This window comes from Rhinoderma darwinii, chromosome 2 (assembly GCF_050947455.1).
Source record: "Rhinoderma darwinii isolate aRhiDar2 chromosome 2, aRhiDar2.hap1, whole genome shotgun sequence".
In the NCBI taxonomy this organism is placed as follows: domain Eukaryota; kingdom Metazoa; phylum Chordata; class Amphibia; order Anura; family Rhinodermatidae; genus Rhinoderma; species Rhinoderma darwinii.
In genome coordinates this window covers 119361614-119389168 of record NC_134688.1, presented here as the reverse complement: position 1 = coordinate 119389168, position 27555 = coordinate 119361614, and the positions used below count along the sequence as shown (strand labels likewise).

Below are 27555 nucleotides of genomic sequence, written 5' to 3'. Positions count from 1 at the left end.
TCAAGCCCACATACGGCCACATTGACGGAAAAATAAAAAAATTACGTCTCTTGGAATGCGGTGATGCAAAAACAAGTAATTTTTTTCCTAAAAGGGTTTTTATTGTGCAAACGTAGGAAAACATATAAAACCTTTACATATTTGGTATCCCCGTAATCGTGCCGACCCATAGAATAAAGTTAACATGTTATTTACGCTGCATAGTAAACGGCGTAAATGTATAAAGTGAAAATCAATGCTGGAATAGCTGCTTATTTTCAATTCTCTCCTAAAATAAAGTTAATAAAAGTTAATCAATATATTATAAGCATCTAAAAATGGTACAATTACAAAAAACAAGCCCTTATACGGCTATGTAGACGGAATTATAAAAAGTTACGACTCTTGGAATGCGACCGTGAAAAAACAAAAAATAATCCTTGGTCATTAACATGCAAAATGGCCCGGTCATTAAGGGGTTAATGGACCCGTTTACATGCTTAATGTTTGGTGCAACGTCATATTGCTGTGTTTTTGCTTCTGGCCCCCTTGGACTTTTTCCTAGGGGTGGCAGGGGTAGAGGGGGAGTGAGGGGTACTGCTTTCTCACTGTTTCTGCATTGGTTGGGTAATGTGTTACAGTAACCCCAATGTTTTTGTTCTTTTTGTTTTTTTCATCTGATCCTGATTATTGTATTGATTGCGGTAGTGCTGTTTAGTTATGGGGAAAAAGGTTTTGGGAGGGTTGAGGAGGTGGGGATTCGACCATATTGTGTACTCTGGTTTGGGAGGGGGCGGGCTTTGGGGATGCGTCTGCTTTGTATTAAGGGGGGATTCACACGAGCGTGTATTCGGTCCGTGCGGGCCGCGTGGTTTTCACGCGGCACGCATGGACCAATACAAGTCTATGGGGCAGTACAGACAGTCCGTGCTTTTTGCGCAGCGTTTGTCTGCTGCGCAAAAAGCGCGACAAGTTCAATAACTCTGCGTATTTCGCGCATCATGCACCCATTGAAGTCAATGGGTGCGTGAAAACCACGCAGGTTGCACGGAAGCACTTCCGTGCGAACTGCGTGTTTGCGCAACAGCTGTCAAAAGGATGAATGTAAACAGAAAAGCACCACGTGCTTTTCTGTTTCCGAACATCCAAACGGAGTGTCTTTGCGATGAGCGAAGCCGGACAAGCGAACCGAACTTCACCGGGTTCGGCCGAACACGTTTTGGCCGAACCCGGCAAAAAAATTATCGGTACGCGACGTCAGGAGATAGTCACTGTCCATGGTGCTGAAAGAGTTAAACTGTTTCAGCACCATGGACAGTGACTACCGATCCCAATAAACATGAACCTGTAAAAAAAAACGAAGTTCTGACTTACCGATAACTCCCGGCGTCTTCTTCCAGTCTGACCTCCCGGGATGACAATTCAGTCCAATTGACAGCTCCAGCCAATCACAGGCCAAGCACAGGCTGCAGCGGTCACATGGACTGGCGCGTCATCCAGGGAGGTGGGGCCCGATGTCGAGAGGCGCGTCACCAAGGACGCGTCACCAAGGCAACGGCCGGGAAGTTCTCGGTAAGTACGAACTTTTTCTTTTTTTTCAACAGGTTTTTCGATATTGTGTTCGGCATTCACTGTCGAGGGTGCTGAAAGAGTTAGCTATTTCAGCACCTTGGACAGTGACGGGCGTCGACTAGCCTCATCTCTATGATGGCGGCTGCGCGAAAATCACGCAGCCGCGCATCAGACACGGATGACACACGCAGCTGTCAAATTGTTTTTGCGCGCGCAAAACGCAGCGTTGTTTGCGCGCGCAAAAACGCAACGTCCGTCTGTATCTCCCCTTATGGTAACAATGTGAATTATGTCTGCATCGCCGATAATTAGCTGGAATGTCAGAGGGCTCTCTGATGCTACCAAACGACACAGTGTATTTAGGTTTATGTTGAAATGTCGTCCTGCCATATACTACCTGCAAGAAACGCATCTTACTGTGGACAAAATAGATTTACTGAGACGGCCGTGGATAACCTCTGCTTACCATGCTGTTTATTCTCATAACTTTAGAGGAGTTAGCATCTTGGTGCATAGAGATACCATTCCAGGGCATGGCGCAGAGTATTGATGTGGAGGGCCGCTATATTTGTTTGCTTTGTAGAATTGACCAACAGCTTCTTGTCCTTGTCTTAGGCCTCATGCACACGAACGTATTTTTGTCCTCCCGTAAATACTGGTGTAAATACGGGTCCTTGGTCACACGTATTCGACCCGTATTGCACCAGTATTAACGGACCCGTGCTCGCAAATACGGGTCTGGTGTCACCAGTATTCCAGCCGTATTTAAGGGCACGTTTTTGATTCATACTTACCCGGCCGTTGTCTTGGTGACGCGTCCCTCTTTCGACATCCAGCCCTACCTCCCTGGATGACGCGGCAGTCCATGTGACCGCTGCAGCCTGTGATTGGCTGCAGCGGTCACATGGGCTGTAACGTCATCCCAGGAGGCCGGACTGGAGGAAGAAGCAGGGAGTTCTGGGTAAGTATGAATGTCTTTTTTTTTTACAGTTTGATCTATATTGTGATCGGTAGCCACTGTCCAGGGTGCTGAATGAGTTACTGCCGATCGTTTAACTCTTTCGGCACCCTCGACAGTGACTATCCACTGACGTTGCCTAGCAACGCTCCCGTCATTACGGGTGCACACACGTAGTCACCCGTAATTACGGGAGCCCCATAATTACGGCCTAAATAGGACATGTTCTATATTTTTGAACGACCCGGGCACCTTCCCGTAAGCATACGGGGAGGTACCCGTGGCCAATAGAAGTCTATGGGCCCGTAATTACGGCCCGTGATTACGGCCGTTTTTACGTTCGTGTGCATGGGGCCTTAGTATTTATTCCTCCTCCATTTTTCTCGGCCTTGCTGATGGAGATATTGGATTTTGTAGCCTTGCATCCTGGCATCTCTTGTCTCTTGCTTGGAGACTTCAATAATGTCCCTGATTCGGCCTGGGATAGATGTAGAGTTACGGGCCAATCTGTAGGATCGGAACAAACTCCTTTTGGGGTCCTTATCACTGAACTAGGTCTTATAGATGTATGGAGGGTTAAACATCCCCAGGATAGGCAGTTTTCCTGTTTCTCTTCCACATATGCTTCGCTATCGACAGTTGATTTGGCCCTTTGCAGCCCGGCGCTGCTCCCTAGGTTAAGGGAAGTGGAGTATATGCCTAGATCCTTGTCGGACCACTCTCCCTTGCGGGTGGTTCTGGAACCCGTAGTGGGATATACCGGTTCTCGGGGGTGGAAGCTTAACCCATTTTGGTTAAATATTATGCATGATAGGGAACAGGTTCCAGTGTTGTTACGGGAATATTTTGAATTTAATGCGGGGTCGGCATCGGTGCATTCAGTATGGGAGGCTATGAAAGCCTACTTGAGAGGGATAGTGATTAAGTTCATCAATATTACGAAGTCTAGGTCAAAGGCTCTAGATGATAAATTGCATGCGGATGTGACGGCTGCCGAGGTCGATTTTACAACGAATCCAGTGTCGGTTACCAGTGAGCGCTTGAAACAGGCTCAGACGTGCCTGAGAACCCACCTTCTAGAGGTGGCAGATAGGAAGAGACAGTTTGCTAAGCAGAGGTTCTATGCGGAGGGGGAAAAGGTTGGTCACATGTTGTCTGTGATTTCTAAAGCTCAGCAAGTGTCCTCCCATATTGCTGCTTTGAAAGACGGTGCGGGTGCCTTAATTTCTGATACCCCGGGGGTCCTGGGAATATTGCAGTCCTTTTATGTTTCCTTGTACTCCTCAAAGGTGTCCCCTACTACTGCAGATATTAGGGATTTCTTTGGGAAGGCTAATCTCCCCAGTCTGAATAGTGAGGATAGGGCCCTGTTAGATGGTCCTCTTAGCCTGGAGGAATTGCAGGAGGCTGTGTGTGGTATGGCCAATGAGAAAGCCCCGGGCGTGGACGGATTGCCCACGGAAGTGTACAAAAACTATGGGCATGTGTTGTTGCCTAGGCTGTTAGAGGTGTTTCAGGAGTCCCTTGAGGTGGGATTTTTGCCGGAATCCATGCGTGAGGCCACTATTGTGATTCCCAAAGAGGGTAAAGACCCACTGCTTCCCGAGTCCTACCGCCCTATCTCCCTGTTGTCTATGGATGTCAAAATTCTTGTAAAAGCACTGGCCAACCGGTTGAATAAGGTAATTTCCTCCGTTATTCATTATGATCAAACGGGCTTTATGCCAGGTAAGGCGACATCTGTTAAAATTCGGCGTCTGTTTCTTAGACTACAGATTCCGCCGGATAATATGGGTAGCAGAGCCATCCTGTCGTTAGAAGCCGCTAAGGCATTTGACAGTGTTGAATGGCCCTATCTATGGCATGCGCTTGAAAGTATGGGGGTAGGCCCGGTTTCCATTTCCTGGGTTAAAGTTTTGTACTCTGGTCCCAAGGCTGGAATTAGGGCTAATGGGGGTTTGTCGGAGAGATTTCAGCTTTACAGGGGTACACGACAAGCGTGTCCATTTTCGCCCCTTTTGTTTGCAATTGCTATAGAGCCTTTGGCAGCAGTGGTTCGGCTTTCCCCAGCATTCACAGGTTTTATGCATGGAAATTATGAGAATAAAATTGCCTTGTATGCGGATGATGCATTGCTCTTTTTGGGAGATACGGGACCCTCTTTAACAGCGGTTATGTCCTTAGTGGATTAGTTTGGGCATCTCTCTGGCCTTACTATTAATTGGCAGAAATCAGCGCTACTTCTGATAGACCCCCTGGTTGAGCCTGTGGATACAATAGGGAGCTCGGTCCAATGTGTTGCACAAATGCGGTACTTGGGGATTGAGGTGACGCGGGATTTGATTCTCGTACCTTTGATGCAGAAATTGAAATGTTTTTTTTTAAACGATTTTGATGACCTGATGAGTGAGGGATTTACGGAGAGCTATGGCAACTCCACACGATCTGGAAAGTGAGTTGTTACTAAAATGACAGTGTGTGTAAAATTTGTGTCTAATAGCAGGGGAGTGACCCTCCTTAAAGTGTGTCTCCTGAAAACATTCAATATGTACCTTACGCTTATGAAGATATGCAGGATTTGCGCTCTCTTTTCAGGCATTTTCAACCCCTTCACATTGAAGGAGGCTACAGTGAAGTCAGCTATGGACGTAGGTAGAACCGCTCTCTGAAACATTCCGAAATTAACAGAAAAAGCAGGAGTCCAGGATCACCACAAGGAAGAGAAGGGGAAGGGACAGTCTCGGGAGCGAAATCACAGCATTAAAGAAAAACAAAAGCATCAACAAAAAAGGCAGTAAAATCAAGACTGCCGCAAAAACGAAGCAAAAAAATGTGAAGGACCAGGAAGCGTCGACTGCACGCCGTGTTGGTCCGGTACCTACAGGGGGAAGGAGACAGCTATACATAAGAGCAATCCGTGCTCCCCAGCGTATAATAACAAAAATATAAATATAAACAGCTATTATTATAGATATGCTGAAAATAGAGGGGAAGAACAGCAGGAAAAAACAATACTTGAGGCAGAAAACAAATTAGACATCCTACAGTAATCGGGAACGAAAGAAGACTTCCGGGACCTAGAAAGTCAATGGCAGATAGCAAAATAAGTCCTAAAGTCTATAAACAGGACAACGTACACCCCAAATTATCAGGCTGAACGGGCAGAATCTCTAGGCGGTGTAGGCTCCCTGTCGAGGCCGTGACCAGACCGTATTCTGCGACCGCGCGGGGCATCCTGTGTGAGAGCCTCTGCCACCAGAAGACAACAATGAAGGCCATTCGTGTATAGCAATGGGAGGAAGGCCTAGATCCCGAAGGAAGTCAGGTAAGTCACTCGTAGCCCTCAAAGTGTAGAGATGTCCTTCTTGTCGGACCATTAGGGCAAAGGGGAAGCCCCATCTATAGATGATGCCTCGGTTCCAAAGTACCTCCAGAAGTGGCCTGAGAGCAGATCGTTGCGCCAAGGTGTGTCTAGACAGATCCAGTAAGATACGTATCTGCGTACCTTGATGGAAGATGCTAGGTTGTTGTCTAGTTTTTTGTAGTATAGAGTCTTTTATGGCATAGAACTGAATCCGACAAATGACATCCCTGGGCCGCTGGTCATCAAGATTCAGTGAGCGCAGAGGTCTATGAGCACGATCAAGTTCAATATGCGTATTTGGCGGACGACCCAATAAGTTATTGAAGATGGTAGACAGAGTAGAGAAACGATCTGAAGCAGGGATAGATTCAGGCAGACCCCGAACACGAAGATTGTTCCTCCGATTACGATTCTCAATATCATCCATATGTTGTTACAGAGTAAACAGATGAGCAGAATGTTGTTGCAGGGTAGATTGCATAATGGCCAATGTAGCAGAGTCAGTGACACGGTCATGAGCGAGAGCATCCACTCTCGTAGAGAGTGAAGAAAGTTCAGCACGAAACTGTGTAAACTCCATTTTACATTCGTCCACAATCTGCTTGGCAAAGGAAGACATATCCGCCCTAGTGGGTAACGTTTGAACTATCTGACAGATATCCAAAAGAGTGGCCTAGCGATTTTCACAGACAGGTACAGATGAGGAGTCTGGGTGACTTAATCTGAAAACAGCCGAAATGTCGTCCGGGTCGTGAGCAGAGTCCAGGACAGGAGGACTGGAAGAAAAAATATCGGAACCTTGACTAGGCACATGGGAGGAGGACAGAGGCCAATGGTGTGGAGGAGATCACTGGAGCAACAAGGGCGGAGTGGTCGGCTGGACATGCGGGGAGCCACCCCATGGAGAGCCGGAGGACCACGAGGGGGCCACCCCTAGGGGGATCTGGCCTTTTGACCCTGAAGGCGCAGCAGTGGGCCCGGTGACATGAGGTCCGTGACCTCCGTACTCACAGTTCCCGTGAAGGAGATGAGACAAGGTCTCCTGGGATGGAGCAGCTGCAGGACGAGGCAGGTCCAGAGGGTCTGCGTCGGCGGATCCCGGATCCTCTATTACAGATGGGCACATAGCAGGTGCGGACAGCAGACAGGTAGATGCTGCAGGGGGAGGAACCGCAGGCAGCGGAGACGAGGCCTGCAGGAGTGCCGGCTTCAGAGAGGGCCAAGCGTTCATTTCCGGCCGCTGCTGCCCTGATGGTGAGTGCCGGCAGCCATTTTGGAAGGCCCCACACGTGACCGGGAGTGGAGCGGCGGCTCCAGAAGCAGACACGGCGGCAGCAAGGCAGTTCAGTGGAGACCCCGCACTCCGGGCCTCCCCAGCAGGTGAGGACGGCTGGGACACAGCAGCAGGCTCAGGATAGACCGTGGGGCGATCCGGGCGTCCATCTCGGATGGCGGCGGGCCGGGATACACGGGGCCCAGCTTCATCTATGCCCCTGGAACGGAGCGAGCAGCTCGCTGTCCCCTGCATCGGCACCTGAGGAGGTAGGGAAACATCGGCAGACATCTGTGCAGTGCTCCCGGATCCCTGGGGCAGCACAGGCAGAGATGGCGGTCGGCCATCTTGCTCACAGGCCTCAGACCAGAGTGAAACCAGGAGTTGCATCGTGGTCTGTCTTCCGAAAAACGTCCCGATGTCACCCTATGGGGACGCGGGACGTGTAGAGGAGGATGCCTTGGTCCTTTTAGACGTCTTCCCCATTGGAAACGCAGGATGGTAGCTGATTGCAGGTAAGCTGGTGGAGGAGCTCAGGGAAACACGTCCTCACACTCTCATAGCTGGCCACGCCCCCCATTCTAGTCTATTTTTGCAGATCAGAAGCCCATTAAAGTCTATGGCTGCATGAAAAAAAAACAGCATCACACGGATGACATTCGTATGCTGTCTGTTTTTCGCTGATCAGTTGCTAAATAAGTGCAGATTAAAAAAAAAAAAGTGAAAGCAGAAAGTGCTTGCAGAGGAGAAAAAGGGACGAGAAAAACGGATGACAAATGGAAAACACACTGATGCAGCACAGACATTCATATGCATGAAAAACAGTCCATTTTTTGGACACACCGTGTAAATAAGGTCTTAGGCTGTTTTGGTTTATTTTTTAACATTGAAATTAACACCAAAGCCTTACATCCATGATATGACCTTTACAATTGCACATTTCATATTATCGCCCATGGACAGTATACGCCCTAACCCAGGTTTTCTGTTGTTAACATTTTCAGGAAAATTAATTTAAATATATTACAGCCATCCAATTCACCAAGGTTCTGCCACGTTAAAAAAATTATGATGAAATTGCACTATACTAGTCCTTCTCAATGAATTAGAATATCAAAAAGTATATTTATTTTAGCAATTCAATTCAAAAAGTGAAACTCCTATCTTATATAGATTCATTACACACAGAGTGATCTATTTCCAGCATGTTTTTCTTTTAATGTTGATGACTATGGCTAACAGTTAATGAAAACCCAAAATTTAGTCTCAGAAAATTAGAATATTATATAAGCCCAATTTAAAAAATTATTTTTAATACGGAAATGTTGGCCTACTGAAAAGTGTGTACAGTATATGCACTCAATACTTAGTTGGGGCTCCTTTTGCATGAATTACAGCATTAATGCGGCGTGGCATGGAGGCGATCAGCCTGTGGCACTGCTGAGGGGCTATGGAAGCCCAGGTTGCTTTGATAGCGGCCTTCAGCTCTTCTGCATTGTTGAGTCTGGTGTCTCTCATCTTCCTCTTGACATTACCCCATAGGTTCTCTATGGAGTTTAGGTCAGGCGAGTTTGCTGGACAATCAAGCACAGTGATACTGTGGTTATTAAACCAGGTATTGGTACTTTTCGCAGTGTGGGCAGGTGCCAAGTCCTACTGGAAAATGAAATCAGCATCTCCATAAAGCTTGTCAGCAGAGGGAAGCATGAAGTGCTCGAAAATTTCCTGGTAGACGCTGCGTTGACTCTAGACTTGATATAACACAGTGGACCAACACTGTTGGCCAGTGTCCAAAGTCTTGTTTTCAGATGACAGTAAATTTTGCATTTCATTTGGAAATCAAGGTCCCAGAGTCTAGAGAAAGAGTGGAGAGGCGTCAATCCAAGTTGCTTGCGGTCCAGTGTGAAGTTGCCACAGTCAGTGATGGTTTGGGAGACATGTCATCCGCTGGTGTTGGTGCATTGTTTTATATCAAGTCCAGAGTCAATGCAGCGTCTACCAGGACATTTTAGAGCACTTCATGCTTCCCTCTGCTGACAAGCTTTATGGAGATGCTGATTTCATTCTCCAGCAGGACTTGGCACCTGCCCACACTGCCAAAAGTACCAATACCTGGTTTAATTACCTGGTTAAACTAATGTTATTTTTCTTTTTTTCTCATCTTCTAATATACTTATCACATCTAATGCCGTCATGCCTATATCAGCTTAACTTATCAAATATCTATAGGCAGCATGCTAAGGGATTTGGGTAAGTCTATATATGTACAGGGTTGTATTGGCCTATCATAGAATCCTACCAGGTTCTGACATGAAAATGAGGCCAACCATGACAAGGTCCATGAGGTCCAGCAGACTACAACCCCATTTGGAATTGACAATTAAGCAGATAAATTGCTGCTAAGTGTTATGATTTTACTCACCTTTTTAATCCGCCACCAATCCAGGGGTCTCACACTTGTCTGTGTTTATATTGCTAGGGTTGTGACAACTCCAGCCAGTGATTGGCTGGAGTGGTCACGTGCTGTGTGACGTCATCGCTTTAGCAGTGTACACACAGAGCAGCAAGGGACCACTGGATCGGCATCGCTGGAACAGCTGGGGATTTAAAAGATGAATATATTATTTTTCTTCTTATGTTATCCCATATTCAGCTGAAATTCAGTCATTGGTAAAGGATAAAAGGGTGCATGCACATGTTCTGAACTGGAGGATTGGCCTCCATGGTCTCCGTTTGTGAACACAACATACCGCATTTTGTTGAGCTTGTTAGTCTGGATTTATTTACTGTGTTGATGGGTTATACTCCCAAATCTATTTTTGCACAGTGCACTGCCGAAACTGAGTGAAAAGAAGCAGGCATTCAATGCTTACAAATCACAGCGTGAAAAAGAAGAGAAGGAAGAAACTAGACTCAGGGCTAAGGAAGCTAAAGAGAAGCTGCAAAGTTTCTTAGAACAGCATGAGAAGATGACATCAATCACTCGATACAGGTACTGAAGCTATATAGTCCCATCAGAAATAAATAATACAATTTCAAGGGTCAACTTTTTTAAATCAATATGTTACAACTTCTTTCTTCTTATAGCAAAATTATAATATACAGTGCTAACTATAGATTACCTATTTGGGAAAATAACAATTGAGATCAATATGAGAACTGACTCTGTACTTGTACAGTGGTCTCCACTGCCAAGCATGGAACTAAGCCCCTTTGAAACATAAAAAAAACGGCGCTAGATTTGTGGGGAAAGCAGCAACCCAGGTACGGCAGCAGATTAATTTATGACAGGTCCTTTTTACGCATATTACAGATTAATGTTCCAGTTTCCTTTCAACCACTTTTCAACATCTTTTAGCCTAATTCTACCACAAAAATAACCCTTTACCAATCAAACAAACCGCTAGTTCTGTGTACATTACTACCTTTTTTTTCAACTGTCTTCTTTCTATCCACAAGTTTAAAAAAGGACCTGTTATGTCCCCGGAATAGTTAATCCGCCACCAAACCTGGATTGCTGCCTTCCGCCCGATTCCAGCGCCGTTTATTTCATGTTGCTAGGTGCCTCCGTACTTCTGCAATTAGCTCGTTCATTACGGCGGCTGATATGCTAATTTATGAATACATTGACAACTGGGTGGTCCCCACTGCCAAGCATGGAACTAAGCCCCTTGAAACATAAAAAAAACGGCGCTAGATTTGGAGGGAAACAGCAACCCAGGTACGGCAGCAGATTAATGTATGACAGGTCCTTTTTACGCATATGACCAGTACAGTTAAGACACTTTTACACGGGCAGTTAATCAGGTGAACGAGCGCTCGTATGAATGTCTGTTCCCAATCGTTGGCCTGTATAAACATGCCAGCAATCAGACGACGAACAAGAAAACGCATGATCTTTTATGCTGCCATAAAAGTGGTCATTTGTTTGCACGACATCTCCCTGTATAAACAGGGGATGTGCTGTCGACAATATTCATACTGTATAGGGACAAACGATGGACTAAACTCTGTGGTCACTGATACATCCAGGGCTTTGAACCCTAAGGGTATGTTCACACGGCAGCCTCCGTTACGGCTGAAATTACGGTGCTGTTTTCAGGAGAAAACAGCTCCGGAATTTCATACGTAATGGCATGTTGCAGGCACAGCACATCGTAAAACCCATTCAAATGAATGGGCAGATGTTTGCTGCCGCTTTGGAGACGTATTTTCGGACGTAATTCGGGGGTAAAACGCCCGAATTACGTCCGTAAATAGGGTGTGTGAACCCAGCCTTAATCTGCAAATTAAGAAAATCATTCATTTTACAGACATCAACTGTAACATGCTCTAAAGCAGTGGTCCCGAACCAGTGGTTCGGGAGTCATGATCATAACCATATGCACTAGCTTAAATACGACATGCAAATAAACAATATTGTAGACATATCCTAACTTCCCAAACAATTTCACAATGCAATATTTATCTGAAAATGTTTGCAATTTCATGTTTTCTTGTTTCTCCATGTAACTATGTCTATCCTGCATTTTTGAGTTGATTGTGGCTCCCAACTATCACTCAAAGTCTAATGTGGCTCACAAGGTGCGAAAGGTTGGGGTTCTCTGTTCTAGGGCTTTGGGTTTGCTACATACTATTTACTGTATATGACTTTTCTTAAGTGTTTGCATTTGTTTCTTGGTATAATTTTTCAAATTGTAAACATTTTATAAAAACTGATTATACATAAAGCATATTTCTAGATATTTAAACCATAACTGCTCAGGGTATGTGTCTGAGAGGGTGATAAACATTTATATGTTAAATAATCTACAGGCATTCATAAAGTCAAACATATCTCCACCTTATAAGAAGGATGGAAGAGGAAGGTTCTCTTACTTTTAATAAGATTGGGAGTTGGAGGACTTTCTGGGTCACCAGGTGACATAAGAAGTGGCTCTTTGAAAGCTTATGTGGATGACAATGGTAGGTGTCCAAAACTAAAGGCAAGAAAATCAAGAGCAAAACTGGCGGAGTTTACAAGAGTAAGGGCTTATTCACACGAACGAGTTCAAACTCGGACATGAAAAACTGCCGTTTTTCATGTACGAATTGTACTCGTGCAACACACGTTTTTACAGATCCCTCAAAGGCTTGAATCTATCGAGGGATCTGTGAAAATTGAAGAAAATAGGACATGCTCTATTTCCCAACGGACCCTTCACACGGTACATTAAAACAACGGCCTTGTGAACGGCCCCATTGAAATACATGCGTCCGTGTGATATAAGGATATAAGGCTCTGTGTAAAGGTATGTTCACACTGCCTATTTTCGGCCATTTTTGGGCCGAAAACGGATGAAAAATTGGAAGCAGAACGCCTCTAAACATCTGCCCATTGATTGCAATGGGAAATATGGCGTTCTGTTCCGATGGGCCGTTTTTTCCGATGGGCGCGTAAAAAACGGGCACGAAAAAGAAATTCAGGACACTTCTTGGGACGTTTTTGGAGCTGTCTTTCATAGACTCTATTGAAAAAAGCTCCAAAAACGGCCGTAAAAAACACTGCGAAAATAAATCGCGAGTAGCTTCAAAAACGTCTGAAAATCAGGAGCTGTTTTCCCTTGAAAACAGCTCCGTATTTTGAGACGTCTTTGACTCAGCGTGTGAACATACCCCCAGGATTCAGATGCGCAGTTAACTATTGCAGCAATCCATGAAAAGTGCACTGAACTCTTTACCGAAGTCCTTGTAGTCTTTGTTACATGTTTTTTAAAGATTAAAATTGTTCATTTTTATTAGTAAAACAATATCAGTAAATGTGTCTGTTTTTGTAGGAAAGCTGAGCAAATGTTTGGAGAACATGAAGAAGTGTGGTCAGTTGTTCCGGAAAGAGATCGCAAAGAAATTTACGATGATGTGCTATTCTTTCTTGCAAAAAAAGAAAAGGTAAATACTTTTTTTCCCTTTACATCATTTCTGTTAGGATTTATGTCATCTTCATAGCATTTGTGCTTATTTAGAACTTTTTCGCACCGTATATTGGAGCTTCATACAGAAGAACTCATCTAACTTGAACTCCTCAATAAATTGTGACATTGTCAGTCCACCTTTGCTAAGTTTCGCTCCGTTACATTTCATATTCTGACAGTTGATATCAAATTGACACTTTTGAAGCATAGTGGCGGCTTATTGTCAGATGCTGAGCTCCAGCATTCTGTCGTTTTATGCAGATAATTTCAGCAAAAGTGGCGTCAAAAAAACGCAGTGGCCACTCGTGGCGTTTTTTACCGTCTCCCATTGATTTTGATGGCATTTTTGAGGCGGAAAACTCCTCCAGATAGGTCATGTCGCTTGTTTTTGTCGTGGGCAATTTTTTATGCTCGCGGGAAAAAACGCCTCCGCCGCCCATTAAAATCAATGGGAGGCATTTTTGGCTGTTTCTTGGCGTGGTTTTTGATGCAGTTTCCACGTCAAAAAACACACCAAAAAAACTCAATGTGAACAGAGTTATTTTAACACTGTTAACAATAGTTTAGTCTTATCCGTTTTATAGGTAAAGTACAGGTGTAAAATAATTTGGGTGCCTTTTTTTAGTTTCTTTGTGAAACTTTATGTGATACAGACAATTCAGGGCTTTCCTCTGGGTTTCAGGTCTAGGGTAGGTTACTGTCATTTACTAAAGCTATTGTTAACCTGTGTAATGTTTGTCTTCATCCTGGTTACAACTCTCAGGACCCAAATTTTCTGCTAGAATGCAATGATACCATTAGGAATTCATTATTCTTACCCAATTCTTACCCAATTTAGCTCTCTCTTTTTTTCTCAGATCCACAGGGCTCTCTTTTTCCCCACACATTTCATTTATTTATTTTTAAAAAAAATTTACATTTCTAATCTTTTATTAGTTTTTAAGATTTGCAGATAGTATTTTATTCAGCCTGTCCTATTACAGATAAGTGTCTAAAGTATTTACATACCCATTAGAGCTGAGATGTGGAAGACAAGTTTGTTTGTTTTATCTATCTATCTATCTAGGAACAAGCAAAGCAGCTGAGGAAACGCAATGTACAAGCATTGAAAAATATCCTCGATAATATGAGCAATGTCAGCTTCCAAACAACATGGTCAGAGGCCCAACAGTACCTAATGGATAATCCAATGTTTGCTGAGGATGAAGAACTGCAGAGTGAGTATATAACACCTGTGGCAAATCTGTGATGGAATGAAGCATTAGTGGTTGATTCTTTAGACTCTTGGAAAACAACATACGGTACTAAGATAGTGATTCTGCTGTAAATGCTAGGGGGTGTAGTCACTTGGTGTTGATTTTCTTCTAGATATGGATAAAGAAGATGCACTCATTTGCTTTGAGGAGCACATCCGGGTTCTGGAAAAAGATGAAGTTGAGGACAAGGAAAAAAGTAGATTTCGTGAAAGGCGTCAGCAACGTAAAAATCGCGAAACTTTCCAGGTATATCTTAAATACGTCGCAAGTATTCTACAAATAGTATTCATATGGCGAGGCTCAGTGTAAAATTTACTGCCATACTTCTGAGCACCCATCAATTTACGTCATTGTCCCATTGTTACACTTATTGGATTCTTGTATTATTTCAATTAAAGAGGCCCTCTCACCTCTCCTGACATGTCTGTTTTAGGAAATATTCTCCATGAAATAACAGTTCTGGAACATCTTTTCTTAGAGCTCTACATTGTGCCATTACTCCATTATTACTCCTAGAAATGTATGAATAAATTAACAACTGGGTGTATCCAGTTGGGGGTGTGTCTCTACGCAGACTGACAATGTCCAATCAGTGCTGACAGTGAGACTGTTGGGACACACCCCTTTGACAAAAGGAATGGTAATTTATTCATACATTTCTAGAAGGAATAACAGAGGAATGTCACAAGAAAAGATGTTCCAGAATTGTTATTTCATGGAGAATATTCATTGGTGTATTTACTAAAATAGACATCCCCGAAGAGGAGACAGGTCCTCTTTAATATTATTAGACTTGATTAATATTTTTTATGAGAACCAGTCAACTTTTTATCACTTCTAATCACCCGAGGGCAGTCCAGGTATTACTGTTTCCTGAATTAATTTTTTTTGGCCAACATTACTACCACGGAGCAGCATTTTACATCTAACCAAAAGCCAGGTATCCTGAACATAGCAAACACTTCCATGGTTTGTTATTTTCACTATTATACTTTATGCAAATCCATCATTATTTTCTTGTTTTATACGGAATTCTGGTAACATTATAGAACACTATTATTCTGTTTGCTCTTCTTCCAGGTGTTTCTTGATGAGCTGCATGAAACTGGTCAGTTGCACTCCATGTCTACTTGGATGGAGCTGTACCCGTCAGTAAGCACTGACTCTCGCTTTTCTAACATGCTAGGACAGACAGGTGATTCTCTTTACCTTTGAATTCTGCCTCCAACAATAGAGCGATCTTACGAAGTGACAATTATTTAGTGGTAATCGACTACTTATGTTAGAGCTTCAAATGGTTAAACGCTACGTAACATTCCTTAATCGCAAATGCTCCAGATGTAAGTGGAATTTAAGTTGTCACTGGAGTGAGAAAGGTGAATTGAGCCTGTTAGTGTCATGCTATTTTCTAGTTTTAACAAAACAAGGAACAGTTATCGATAAATGTGGTTAAAATTACCAGGCCCACAAATTAGAGGTTCACTAATAATTATTTATCGGTTTTTGCAAAGTGTACAGTAACTCTAGAAGCCTCATTTATCAAAACTGAGTAAAACTGGCTTTGTTGTCCATAGCAACCAATCAGAGCTCAACTTTAATTTTTCCAGGGCAGTATCAGAAATGAAAGTTGAGCTCTGATTGGTTGCTATGGACAGCAAGGCTATTTTTTTTTCCAAGTTTGATCAAATTAGACAATTTGGAAAATACTGATTTCTTTCTTCTCTGGTTCAATCTTTCTCCAATCAATTATATTTATTTAATTGCTTGATTAATTGTGGCCCACTATGCCAATTGTCATTATATAAGCATGTAGCCCAGTCTTTCCCAGCCGAGGTTCAGTGGGACCACGACAAGAGTTCTGCAGTTGTCGGACCCTGCAGACCTGCCGTCATAGATGCATTGGAGGAGGGTAGTGTCTCGGCAGTGGCAAAGCTACCACCTGGAACACAAGGCCCTGGCAGCATCAGGACGTTGTGTGCGGCGGCAGCTGAAAGTGAAGAGGGTCTGGTCTGGGGTCTGAATTCATTTAGGGCCCTTGCCTGGGGTCTGAATTAAATTAGGGACTGGTCCGGGGTTTAAATTAGTTCTAGGGACTGGTCTGGTGTCTAAATTAATTTTAGGGTCTGGTCAGGGGCTTGAATCAATTTTAGGGTCTTGTCAGGGTCTGAATTAATTTAGGGATCTGGTTTGGCGTCTGAATTAAGTGTTAGGGGTCTGGTTAGGGGTCTGAATTAATTGTAGGGTCTTGTCTCAAATCGGAATAAATTTTATGGTCTGATCGTGGGTCTGAATTAATTTAGGCTCTGGTCGTTGGTCTGAATTAAATTTAGGGGTCTGGTCTGTGGTCTGAATTAATTTAGGGGTCTGGTGTCAGTATTAATTTTAGGGTTTGGTCGGGGGTCTAAATTAAATTTAGGTGTCTGGTCTGGGGTCTGAATTAATTTAGGGGTCTGGGTGAATTATTATTCTGCTTACAAATAAAATCTTTATTTTCGGGATACATTTAGAAGTATTTGCTTATTACTTGATTTTAGCCTTTTATTCTCTTTTGAAAAAAATTGATTGGTTGAGGTTCCCTGATCTAAGAATTTTTTTTTCAGGGGTACTGATGCTAAAAAGGTTGAGAATTATTATTCTAGCCCTTTTTTGAATTTTGTCATTGTATCTGCCATTGTGGTCTTGGGGTTAGGGCATTCTATAGCTTGACTACTGTAAATGTACAGAGCCGTTTTCTGTGTTGATGTCTGATTCGCCTTTCCTCCATACGTAAAAAGAATGTCTCCTGATGCTTTGTAGAGTCCTGGAAATTAATAAATCATATGGCAGTTGTTTGTCTTGACCACAAATAATTTATACCTGTTAGATTACCTTTAATACGACTTTTTTTTCTAAGCTGAATAAGTCCATCCAATTTATTAATTTAGTCGTCTGGCTTTGAACCCTCTCCAGCTACCTTATATTTTTTTTACAATGTGGAGCTAAAACTGAATCTCATATTCGAGATATTTATCGAGGGGCAACATTACATTGGGATCACAGGTGTTCTTTTTATACACCATAAAATCGTATTTGCTTTTGCAGTTGCTGCTTGATATTGAGCACTGCTGCTTAGCTTACTTGTAACCAGAATACCGAAGTCCTTCTTTAATTTTGAAAAAAGTGCAAATAAAATTAACATTATTTCATTATTTTGAAAGTGTGTGACATTTTATAGCACGCTGATTTCATATGTAGTTATGACAAAAACGCATATTATCACAACTCATTGGTTCCTCTAGTTTACTCAATGTGTCTTATGGTCCTGCCCGTTAAACGAGCGCCGATCGACATTACAACATGTCAATCAGCGCATGTTTGCTCCATTCAAACAGAGCAATGAGCAAGTATGGGGATGAACAATTATTAATACAATCGCTTGTTCCCACACATTTTGCAACACATGTTTACACAGGAAGATGTGCTACCGACATAAAAGATGCAATTAGCTGACTAACGATCGTTTTATCAATTTTTGGCAGATTGTGGCACTGTTTACACAAGACAGTGATTGGGAACGAGCGTACGTAACAGGCGCTCGTTCACCCAATCATTGGCCTTTAGTAAATTTTGTTTGTAAATAATTTTTATGATCTAATCTCTTCTGCTTCAGGCTCTACTCCACTCGACCTATTTAAGTTCTATGTGGAGGATCTGAAGGCTCGATTCCATGATGAGAAAAAGATCATAAAAGATATTCTGAAGGTGAGCATAGCAAACTAGCTAAAAGATGAAAATTATAATAAGGTCTCATGCCTACAACTATGTGCAATAAGTCCCGCAGTATGGTGCTGTATTGCAGCCTGCATAGTTCCATGTAAAGTCCCATATCATGGAACCGAGTCTTCCTCTTGGTCTATACTACAACATTCAATGGAGGATACTATGCTTATTGGTGACTACTTTAACTAAAATAAATACAGCCATAATGTTATTTTAATAAATAAAATATAATTGTGTTATGTGTTTAATCAGGTATTATATGATTAATAGGACGTGTTGTTTAATGATCAGAGACTAGTGTAAAAAATATACAATAACAGATGACATCTATGAGGGTACAAATACTTATTCGCAGTACTTTATATATCACGGTCTAAGGGCTCATTCACACGAACGTGAATCTTGTCCGTGTGACGGCCATTAAAACAACGACCGTCACACGGACCCATGTATTTCAATAGGGCCGTTCTCACGACCGCGTGTCATGCATCCCTCCATAAACTCTAGTCTATGGGGGATCCGTGACAACGGGTCCACCTTGGACGTGGAAAGCGGCAGTTTTTCACGTCCGAGGTAGGCTGCGTTCATGTGAATGTAGCCTAATTTTGTTAAAAGGTTCAACTTGGAGCGAACTAATTTGATTTGATTCCTATCTGCCAATAATATGCATATTCTGCAAACGAATGCTTCCCCCATCACAGAGCTCTGCAGCATTATTACTAAAGTTATGTGAATGGGGATTATGTGAAAACCCAGTATGGCAATGCATGTTTCGTCAGTGACTACATCTACTCTATGTTCTTTTCATTGTAAGATTTTCCCTCTAACAGGATCGTAACTTCAGTGTTGAGGTAAATAGTACATTTGAAGACTTTGCACACATTATCAGTTTTGACAAGCGGGCGGCCACACTTGATGCAGGGAACATCAAGTTAACATTTAATAGTGTAAGTGATACAATGGGATAGAATAAACGAAACGTACAGAATGAGAATAAGCCATACTGGGAATTAACTCTTTTTTCATTTTATCTAGCTGCTGGAGAAAGCAGAGGCTCGGGAACGTGAGCGGGGAAAGGAAGAAGCTCGCAAGTTTCGAAGGAAGGAAGCTACATTTAAAAGCATGTTAAAGCAGGCGGCTCCACCTTTAGAATTAGACAGCAGCTGGGATGATGTAAGAGGTCAATGTATGGAAACTTATGTGCCACCAATTTGTGGACATATCTCACAGATTTATGTCATAAAGCAGCTTCTATCTAGATGTTACTGCCTCTTGGTTGTGAGTGTGCTTATGTCTGTGGTGTATCCTGGCCTCATAAAATAATAGCAGTGCCACAATTGCAGAGGCTCAGTAATAGATCATACTTATAATTATATGTTTGTACTTTATGAAGCGTCCTCACTATACACATGAATACAGCATTTGTATATCGTTTATAGTTCTCATTCAGTGTAATGCACAAAGCGTCACGCCTAAAGGGTGCATGATTTATCGACAAGGGCATACTTACCATAGTGGCAGACTATACGGCTGCAATGACGCTCTTCCATAGCCCTGGTTATTCCAACCCCTTTGTTACTAAGTGGTGAGGAACTGTGTAGGTAGGACTCCTCTCTCTCTCTCTCTCTCAACTGCATTGTTTGCAAGGGTTCGGGAATTGGCTCATCGGTCATAAAAAGGGTGTCCTGTGTTGCAAAAGCCAGCACCATAATGGTGATCCATCACTTCTTTGTACACTACTGCTTTTTTGTATATAAATCTTATGAAGAGCCACGAGTGTTCTTTTTTATCCAGATTTTTATCCAGATTTTTAAACAAGTAAGGGTCTATTCACACGTGAGACACGGCCGCATTTCCGGGACTGAAGACAGTTCGGGGAGCCGGACTCCTAACATCATAGTCATCCATGACGCTGGTAGTCACTGCCTCTCTGCAGGACTACCGTCCTGTACTGAAATCAGTATCGGACAGTATTCCTGTGGGGAGGCTGGGACTCCTAGCATCGTAGATAACTATGAATCTAGGAACTCCGGCACCCTGAACTGTCTTCGGTCCAGGAACTGTGGCCGACAAACGATCCGTATCTCACAGACCAATCACGGCCATGTGAATAGACCCTAAGGCTGGATTCACACGAGCATGTTCGGTCCGTAATGGACGGAACGTATTTCGGCCGCAAGTCCCGGACCGAACACACTGCAGGGATCTGGGCTCCTAGCATCATAGTTATGTACGACGCTAGGAGTCCCTGCCTCTCCATGGAACTACTGTCCCGTACTGTAATCATGTTTTCAGTAAGGGACAGTAGTTCCACGGAGAGGCAGGGACTCCTAGCGATGTACATAACTATGATGCTAGGAGCCCGGCTCCCTGCAGTGTGTTCGGTCCGGGACTTGCGGCTGAAATACGTTCCGTCCATTACGGACCGAACATGCTCGTGTGAATCCAGCCTAAAGGTGAAAGTAAGACATAGAAGTGTCTTTGATCCATATATAGAGATCAATAAACTTTGTGACTTCTAAGGGTATGTGCACACACACTAATTACGTCCGTAAAGGACGGACGTATTTTGGCCGCAAGTACCGGACCGAACACAGTGCAGGGAGCCGGGCTCCTAGCATCATACTTATGTACGATGCTAGGAGTCCCTGCCTCGCTGCAGGACAACTGTAATCATGTTTTCAGTACGGGACAGTTGTCCTGCAGCGAGGCAGGGACTCCTAGCATCGTACATAAGTATGATGCTAGGAGCCCGGCTCCCTGCACTGTGTTCGGTCCGGTACTTGCGGCCGAAATACGTCCGTCAATTACGGACGTAATTAGTGTGTGTGCACATACCCTAATAGAAAGGACAGGATAAAAAAGATGGCAGTGTTATTTGGATCTGTTGTAGAGAAGATATGAACAAAAAGCAAGTAGAGAAGATATGAACAAAAAGCAAGTTAGCATATATAAAAAGTAGCAGACTACGGTCTATTCATGTTCAACAAATTGAATATCCATCCATGGACACCTTTTTGTTTTTTTTTTAAATCTTATTAGGTCCAAATTTCTGTGCTGATTAATTTCTTCATTTATCTTTATAGCAGTTGGAGTTCCATTTTTTTAATACAAATCTCCAAGTCCCCTGCATAGTAAAAAGACAAAATTCTAGGGGGAACATAGGAGTGGACTGCTAAATGTTTATACATTGAACTCAATAATAGCACAGTATGCAATAAGCTCCTAAACTCCCCCTAGTGGTGGCAGCACTTTATTATTTAATTCTACGTCTATGTAGTTGTTTTGGAGCTATATATTGAAAAAAATCGTAACTCTGACAGCTGTAAAGATATATTTACCCTGTTAATAGCAACCATGACATTAGCCAGAGGGGGATGTCTTCCTCTGTCATCCCATTGCCCCCCGCGATGCAATTATGGAGGTCCGGAAGGGTTGTCATGGCAGCCGGGGGACTAATGAAGGCCCCCTAGGTCTGCCCTTTGGTCCTCCTGTTAAGCCCCGCTAAAAGTCCCATACATTGCATTAAATAAGTATTGCAGTGCATTGTACCAGTGATCAATCGACCACATGTACAAGCACCCTAGCGGGATAAATTTAATAAGGTTTTGAACAATATACAAAAAAAAGTTAAAAAAAATAAATCTTTTAAGATTTTTTTTTTTTAAATAATGTAAACAATAAAAAAATAAACCTAAGTGGTATCGCAGCTTCCGTAAATGTCTGAACTCTTAAAATATAATGTTATTTATCCTGCCGTAAAAATAAAAGAGAAAAATGAAAAACGCCTGAATTGCTGTTTTGGTAGTCACCTCATCTCCCTCGAAAAATGAACAAAAAAGTGATCAAAAGCTCACATGTACCTTAAAATGGCATTAACATGTAATTTTTACCACAGAAAAAACTAATTTCGTTTTTTTTTCCATTCCACATCACAAAATAATTGTGAAAAGTTTCTCAGTTCATTATATGGTACGTTAAATGGTGCCATTAAAAACTACAACTTGTCCCGCAACAAACAAGCTCTCATATAGCTATGTTGACAGGAAAATTTAAATATTATGGCTCATGGAAGGCGGGGATGAAAAAAATAAAACAAATAAAAACTGCCCCAGTCTGGAAAGGGTTAAGAAATTAATCAGCGCAGAATTCTGGATCTAAAAATGACCAGTATGGCTGACACTACATTTCCCATGGAATCCTGTCCTGCAATTCTGCCTATTTCAGGGGGTCCCTGTCCAAGAACAGTATATGGGCCCTTGTTCTCCAATATTTCATCATAGATCACCCCCTTATGTCTCTAACAATCCATCAGTAATGGTGAGCCATACAATTCAATAGCTCAGGCATTTACATGCAATCTAATAGACAGAAGAAGACTGATTTAAGGTGACATCGGCACAGGTTGCACCAATGGTATGTCCGCCCCTGGCCTGTTTATCCACGAGTACGGAGCTGATAAAGTGTCACTGCATACCTACATAGATTCGCCATTTAGTGGTCCCATAAAGCTGGGTGACAGTTCCTTGGGATTTGAAATTGTGGCCACATTGGTTGTTAGCTAGCCTTCAGATATGTCAGCTATGAGAAATGGTTGAATGAAAATATAAAAGACTAACACAGGAAAAGGGGATTTATGTATTTATTTTTATCTTCGTGATTTTTATCTTTAATGCTTAGTATTGGGCCTGAACATCATCATGAATTATGGATCATCTTTTGGTCTGGTGGCTTCTTATTATTTACTATGGTGTCTCTAAATTCAGCCTCATCCTCATGCCTTTGTTACTAGAATCTGTAAGTGAGATCCTACTTATATTTGTGCAGGTACGAGAGCGTTTTGTTGGTGACACTGCTTTTGACCAGATTACAGTGGAATCAGAAAGGATCCGTCTGTTCAAGGAATTTATGCTGTCTATTGAGGTTTGACCACAACTTCCTATCTGCATATCTTTCTGTTTCATATTTGGATCCTAGGATGAATGCATGAGCATTATGAATGATGTATTTCATAGAACACTCATATACTCATTCTTTTCATTTACAGTGCCTCTTAATAAAATTTCACCCTCTTGGATTTTTTTCAAGTTATATTGAGTAACAATGATAAACTTTAGAAAATGTTAGGCTTCATGCACATGGGCATATTACAGCTCCTTTTTGTGCCGAGCCGTAGTAGAGCTCCCATAGAGGTGCATGGTACAGGATAGCATAACACGGAGGCTGTGCGGCTCCAAACTAGGGAGCTACAGAGCCTTCATGCACTGCTTAAACCTACTTAAGCCTACGAAGCAATCTATATTTTCTTCAGCATCATAATTGAATTCATAACTCTTCATTCTCAATACTTATGGTACTTACCATAAATCCTCACTGTAAGGGCTGATTCAGACGAACGTGGCGTTTTTGCACACGCAAAAAATGTGGCGTTTTGCCTGCGCAAAAGCCACTTGACAGCTCCGTGAGGCAGCAGCATATGATGCGCGGCTGCGTGGTTTTCGCGCAGCCGCCATCATTATGACACGCCATTTGAATGTTTGTAAACAGAAAAGCACGTGGTGCTTTTCTGTTTACATTCATCCTTTTGACAGCTGTTGCGCGAAACAGCCAGTTCGCACAGAAGTGCTTCCGTGCGGCATGCGTGGTTTTCACACACCCATTGACTTCAATGGGTGCGTGATGCGCGAAAAACGCCGAGATATAGAACATGTCGCGCTTTTTACGCAGCGGACAAACGCTGCGCAAAAAGCACGGACTGTCTGTACTGCCCCATAGACTTCTATTGGTCCATGCGAGACGCGTGAAAACCACGCGGCCTGCACGGACGCAATTCACGTTCATGTGAATCCGCCCTAAGAGTATCTTCACATGTGGCTGATCTGTTCCAGACATGTCTGCAAAAAAACAATCTGTGCCATACATCTGAATCGGATTGTTTGTACAACAGTTACAGTCGTGTTAAAAAAAAATAGTGAGAGTTTTAAAAAAAGCAAATAAAGCACAAAATCATTATAATAACGTTTATTTGCCTCAATGCAAATGCACTGGAAATACTACACAAAAGAATAACAACATTGATCCAGTTTGTGTTAATTCTTTACAGAAAGTAAAGAAAAAGGAATATTAGGCTGTTCAATAAAATAGCAGTGCCAGCATTTTTCTTTAATAACTCAAAATGTAATGTATAAACGGAAAAATAGTTTCAGATTTCACTTTACTGAACTAATATTTCGTGGCATAACCATTGTTTCTGAGAACGGCTGGACATCTGTGCTGCATGGAGTCGACCAACTTCTGTCACCTGAGCAGGTATCCAGTCCAGGAAGATCGGAGGACATTCCACAGTTCTTCTGCATTTTTGGGTTTTGCCTCATAAACCGCATTTTTGATGTCACCCCAAATTCTCTATGGGATTGAGGTCAGGGGATTGGGATGTCCACTCCATTACCTCAATCCTGTTTGTCTGTAACCATGATATTGTTCGCTTACTAGTGTGATTGGGTTGTTGTCGTGTTGAAACACCTATTTCAAGGGCATTTCTTCTTTGGCGTAGGGCAACATGATCTCCCCAAGTATTTTGATATATTCAAAATGATCCCTTGTATGTGATAAATAGGCCCAACACCGTGGTATGAGAAACATCTCTATATCATAATTTTTGCAGCACCATGCCTTACTGTCTTCACAATGTACTGTGGCTTGAATTCAGTGCTCAGGGGCTTACATGCTGTCTGCGGCCACTAGACGCAAAAAGAACAATTTTGCTTTCATCAGTCCACAAAATGTGGGCAAATTTTAACCTATTCAGGACGTCTTTTTTTCAACAACATGACTTTGCTGGGAGTTCTTGCTGGTAACTTGACTTCACTTCATCGTCTTCTGGTTGTAGCAGTTCTCACTGGTAACTTCAGAGCTTCTTTGATCTTTCTGCAGGTGATCATTGGCTGAGCCTTTGCCATTTTTGCTATTCTTCCATCCATTCCAACAGCAGTTCTCTGCTTCCTTCCGCGTCTTTCAGGTTTTGGTTGCCACAAGGAATTTGAGATCATTTTAGCTGAGCGGCCTATAATTTGCTGCACTTCTCTATATGTTTTTCCCTCTCCAATCAACTTTTTAATCAAAGTCCGTTTTTCATCAGAACAATGTGTGGAATGACCCATTTTCCCCAGTGTTTGAGAAGAAAATGCACTGTAACCAACATGTACAATATTTGCCCCCTCCTACCTGAAATAAGGGTCAAACTTGACACCTGTCATTCCACAGAATGTATGACCTCACCAATTTAACTCCTCACTGCTATTATTTTGAACAATTAGTGAATCAGAATGAGCGGCATGCATGTCCTAGTTGTTGGCTCTGTTTTTTTTTTTTCTACTACACGTACGAGTAATTTATTTGATGTAAAAATATCACTTCTACCAAAAACATTGATTCATCAGGTTAATGTTGGACTGCTATTTTTTTTTAACACTACTGTACATTTTTTTTTTTTTTGCAAACCCCATTCAAATGTTTGGATCAGTCTCAGTAATTTCTGCAACGATTTCAGAGTTAAGAATTTGTGGCTTAGGCCAGGATCATACTTGGAGTTTTGATGCCATTTTTGACTCAATTTTTCGAGCCAATGCCAGAAGTGGATCAAGGAAGGAAAGGTATAAAGAAAAGACTGATGCATCTACTTTCTTTTGTGTCCTTTTCTGTTTGGGCAAAAATACTGAGCCAAAAACTGCATCAAAACTGTGTGTGATCCTGGCCTTAGGCCTCCTTCACACACAGAATTTTTCTGGCAATTTTGACTGCACCAACAAAAACGCTTTATTAAAATGTAACATGCATTTAATTATTGCGTTTTTAGTGCCGTTTTTCATTTGATATTATTTTGTACATTCCTTTTTTCTGGCGTTTTTGAGGTCCTGTAAAGAAGCCTATGGGAAAAACGCCTGAACAAATGCCATACCCAGAGCATGCTACGTTTGGAAAAAAAACGCCACTGACCACAAAATTGCCTCCAAAACGCCACAAATCAAAACGCAGTTGTGTGTAGTGCATTTGATATTTTACTATAGACATTAATGTAACATCTGGCCACACTAAAAAAAAAGCATAAACGAACACCGCAAAAAACGGCACGAAAAACATAAAAAAATGCAGAAGAAATGCTCTGTGTGAATCCAGTTAAAAAAAAAAAAAGCTGTTTACTACTGGACCACAGGCACCCAGCTGATAGAGATCTGTGCCCATAGATTCAAGGCTGTATTTGCTGCAAATGTGCCTCTTCTATATGCTGACTGAAGGGAGTGATTGTACGGGTATGTTCACACGCTTAAAGAGGCTCTGTCACCACATTGTAAGTGGCCTATTTTGTACATAATGTGATCGGCGCTGTAATGTAGATTACAGCAGTGTTTTTTATTTAGAAAAACGAACAATTTTCACCAAGTTATGACTTATTTTAGATTTATGTTAATGGCTTCCTTAATGCCCAACTGGGCGTGTTTTAGCTTTTGACCAAGTGGGCGTTGTAAAGAGAAGTGTATGACACTGACCAATCAGCGTCATACACTTCTTTCCATTCATGTACTCAGCACATAGTGATTTTGCGAGATCACGATGTGCTGTCACTTACTCACACGTTAACTTTGCTGAAGTGTCTTGAGAGTGAATAGAACATTGCTTCCAGTCAGGACGCGATGTCTATTCACAATCCCGACACTTTGGTAACATTTGTGCGGGACTTAATGACAGCAAGTGTGATCTCGCGAGATCTCGCTGTAAATGACAGCACAGCGTGATCTGGATGTGCTGTGTGAGTAAGTGACACGCAAACATTACCGAAGTGTCGGGATTGTGAATAGAAATCGCGTCCTGGCTGGAAGCGATGTCTATTCACTCTCAAGACACCAGTAAAGTTAGTGTGTGAGTAAGTGACAGCACATCGTGATCTTGCAAGATTACTATGCACTGAGTACATGAATGGAGAGAAGTGTATGACGCTGATTGGTCAGCGTCATACACTTCTCTCCACAACGCCCACTTGGTCAAAAGTAAAAACACGCCCAGTTATCTATTAAGAAAGCCATTAGCATAAATCTAAAATAGGTCATAACTCCATGAAAACACTGCTGTAATCTATATTACACTTATAATGTGGTGACAGAGCCTCTTTAACCAAAAACGTCTGAAAATACAAAGCTGTTTTGAAGGGAAAACAGCTCCTGATTTTCAGTCGTTTTTTTAGCAACTCGCGTTTTTCGTGGCGTTTTTTACGGCCGTTTTTGGAGCTGTTTTTCTATAGAGTCAATGAAAAACGACTCCAAAAACGTCCCAAGAAGTGACATGCACTTCTTTTTCGCGGGCGTCTTTTTGCGTGCCATTATCGGAAAACGAGGCGTAAAAAAACGCCCCGTCGGAACAGATTGCCGTATTTCAAATTGAAATCAATG

The 27555-nt window shown here is 42.5% G+C and overlaps 1 protein-coding gene across 9 annotated transcripts in view; it reads left to right on the top strand.

Moving 5' to 3' along the window:
* The window catches only part of PRPF40B (pre-mRNA processing factor 40B), an 88113-nt gene that overhangs the window by 45978 nt on the left and 14580 nt on the right, over positions 1–27555 (top strand). For 8 of the 9 annotated variants that reach the window (XR_012881389.1, XR_012881388.1, XM_075852230.1 and 5 more), the window contains 9 exons: positions 9974–10138; positions 12963–13074; positions 14164–14314; positions 14466–14599; positions 15434–15548; positions 18003–18094; positions 18943–19059; positions 19148–19285; positions 22940–23035. Coding sequence is in view for 7 of the 9 variants with exons in the window: in XM_075852230.1 (XP_075708345.1) it covers positions 9974–10138; positions 12963–13074; positions 14164–14314; positions 14466–14599; positions 15434–15548; positions 18003–18094; positions 18943–19059; positions 19148–19285; positions 22940–23035 (1120 nt within the window). In the remaining 2 variants the exon portion in view is untranslated. The remainder of the gene's footprint in view (positions 1–9973; positions 10139–12962; positions 13075–14163; positions 14315–14465; positions 14600–15433; positions 15549–18002; positions 18095–18942; positions 19060–19147; positions 19286–22939; positions 23036–27555) is intronic. The other variant, XM_075852229.1, reaches the window with a different exon arrangement.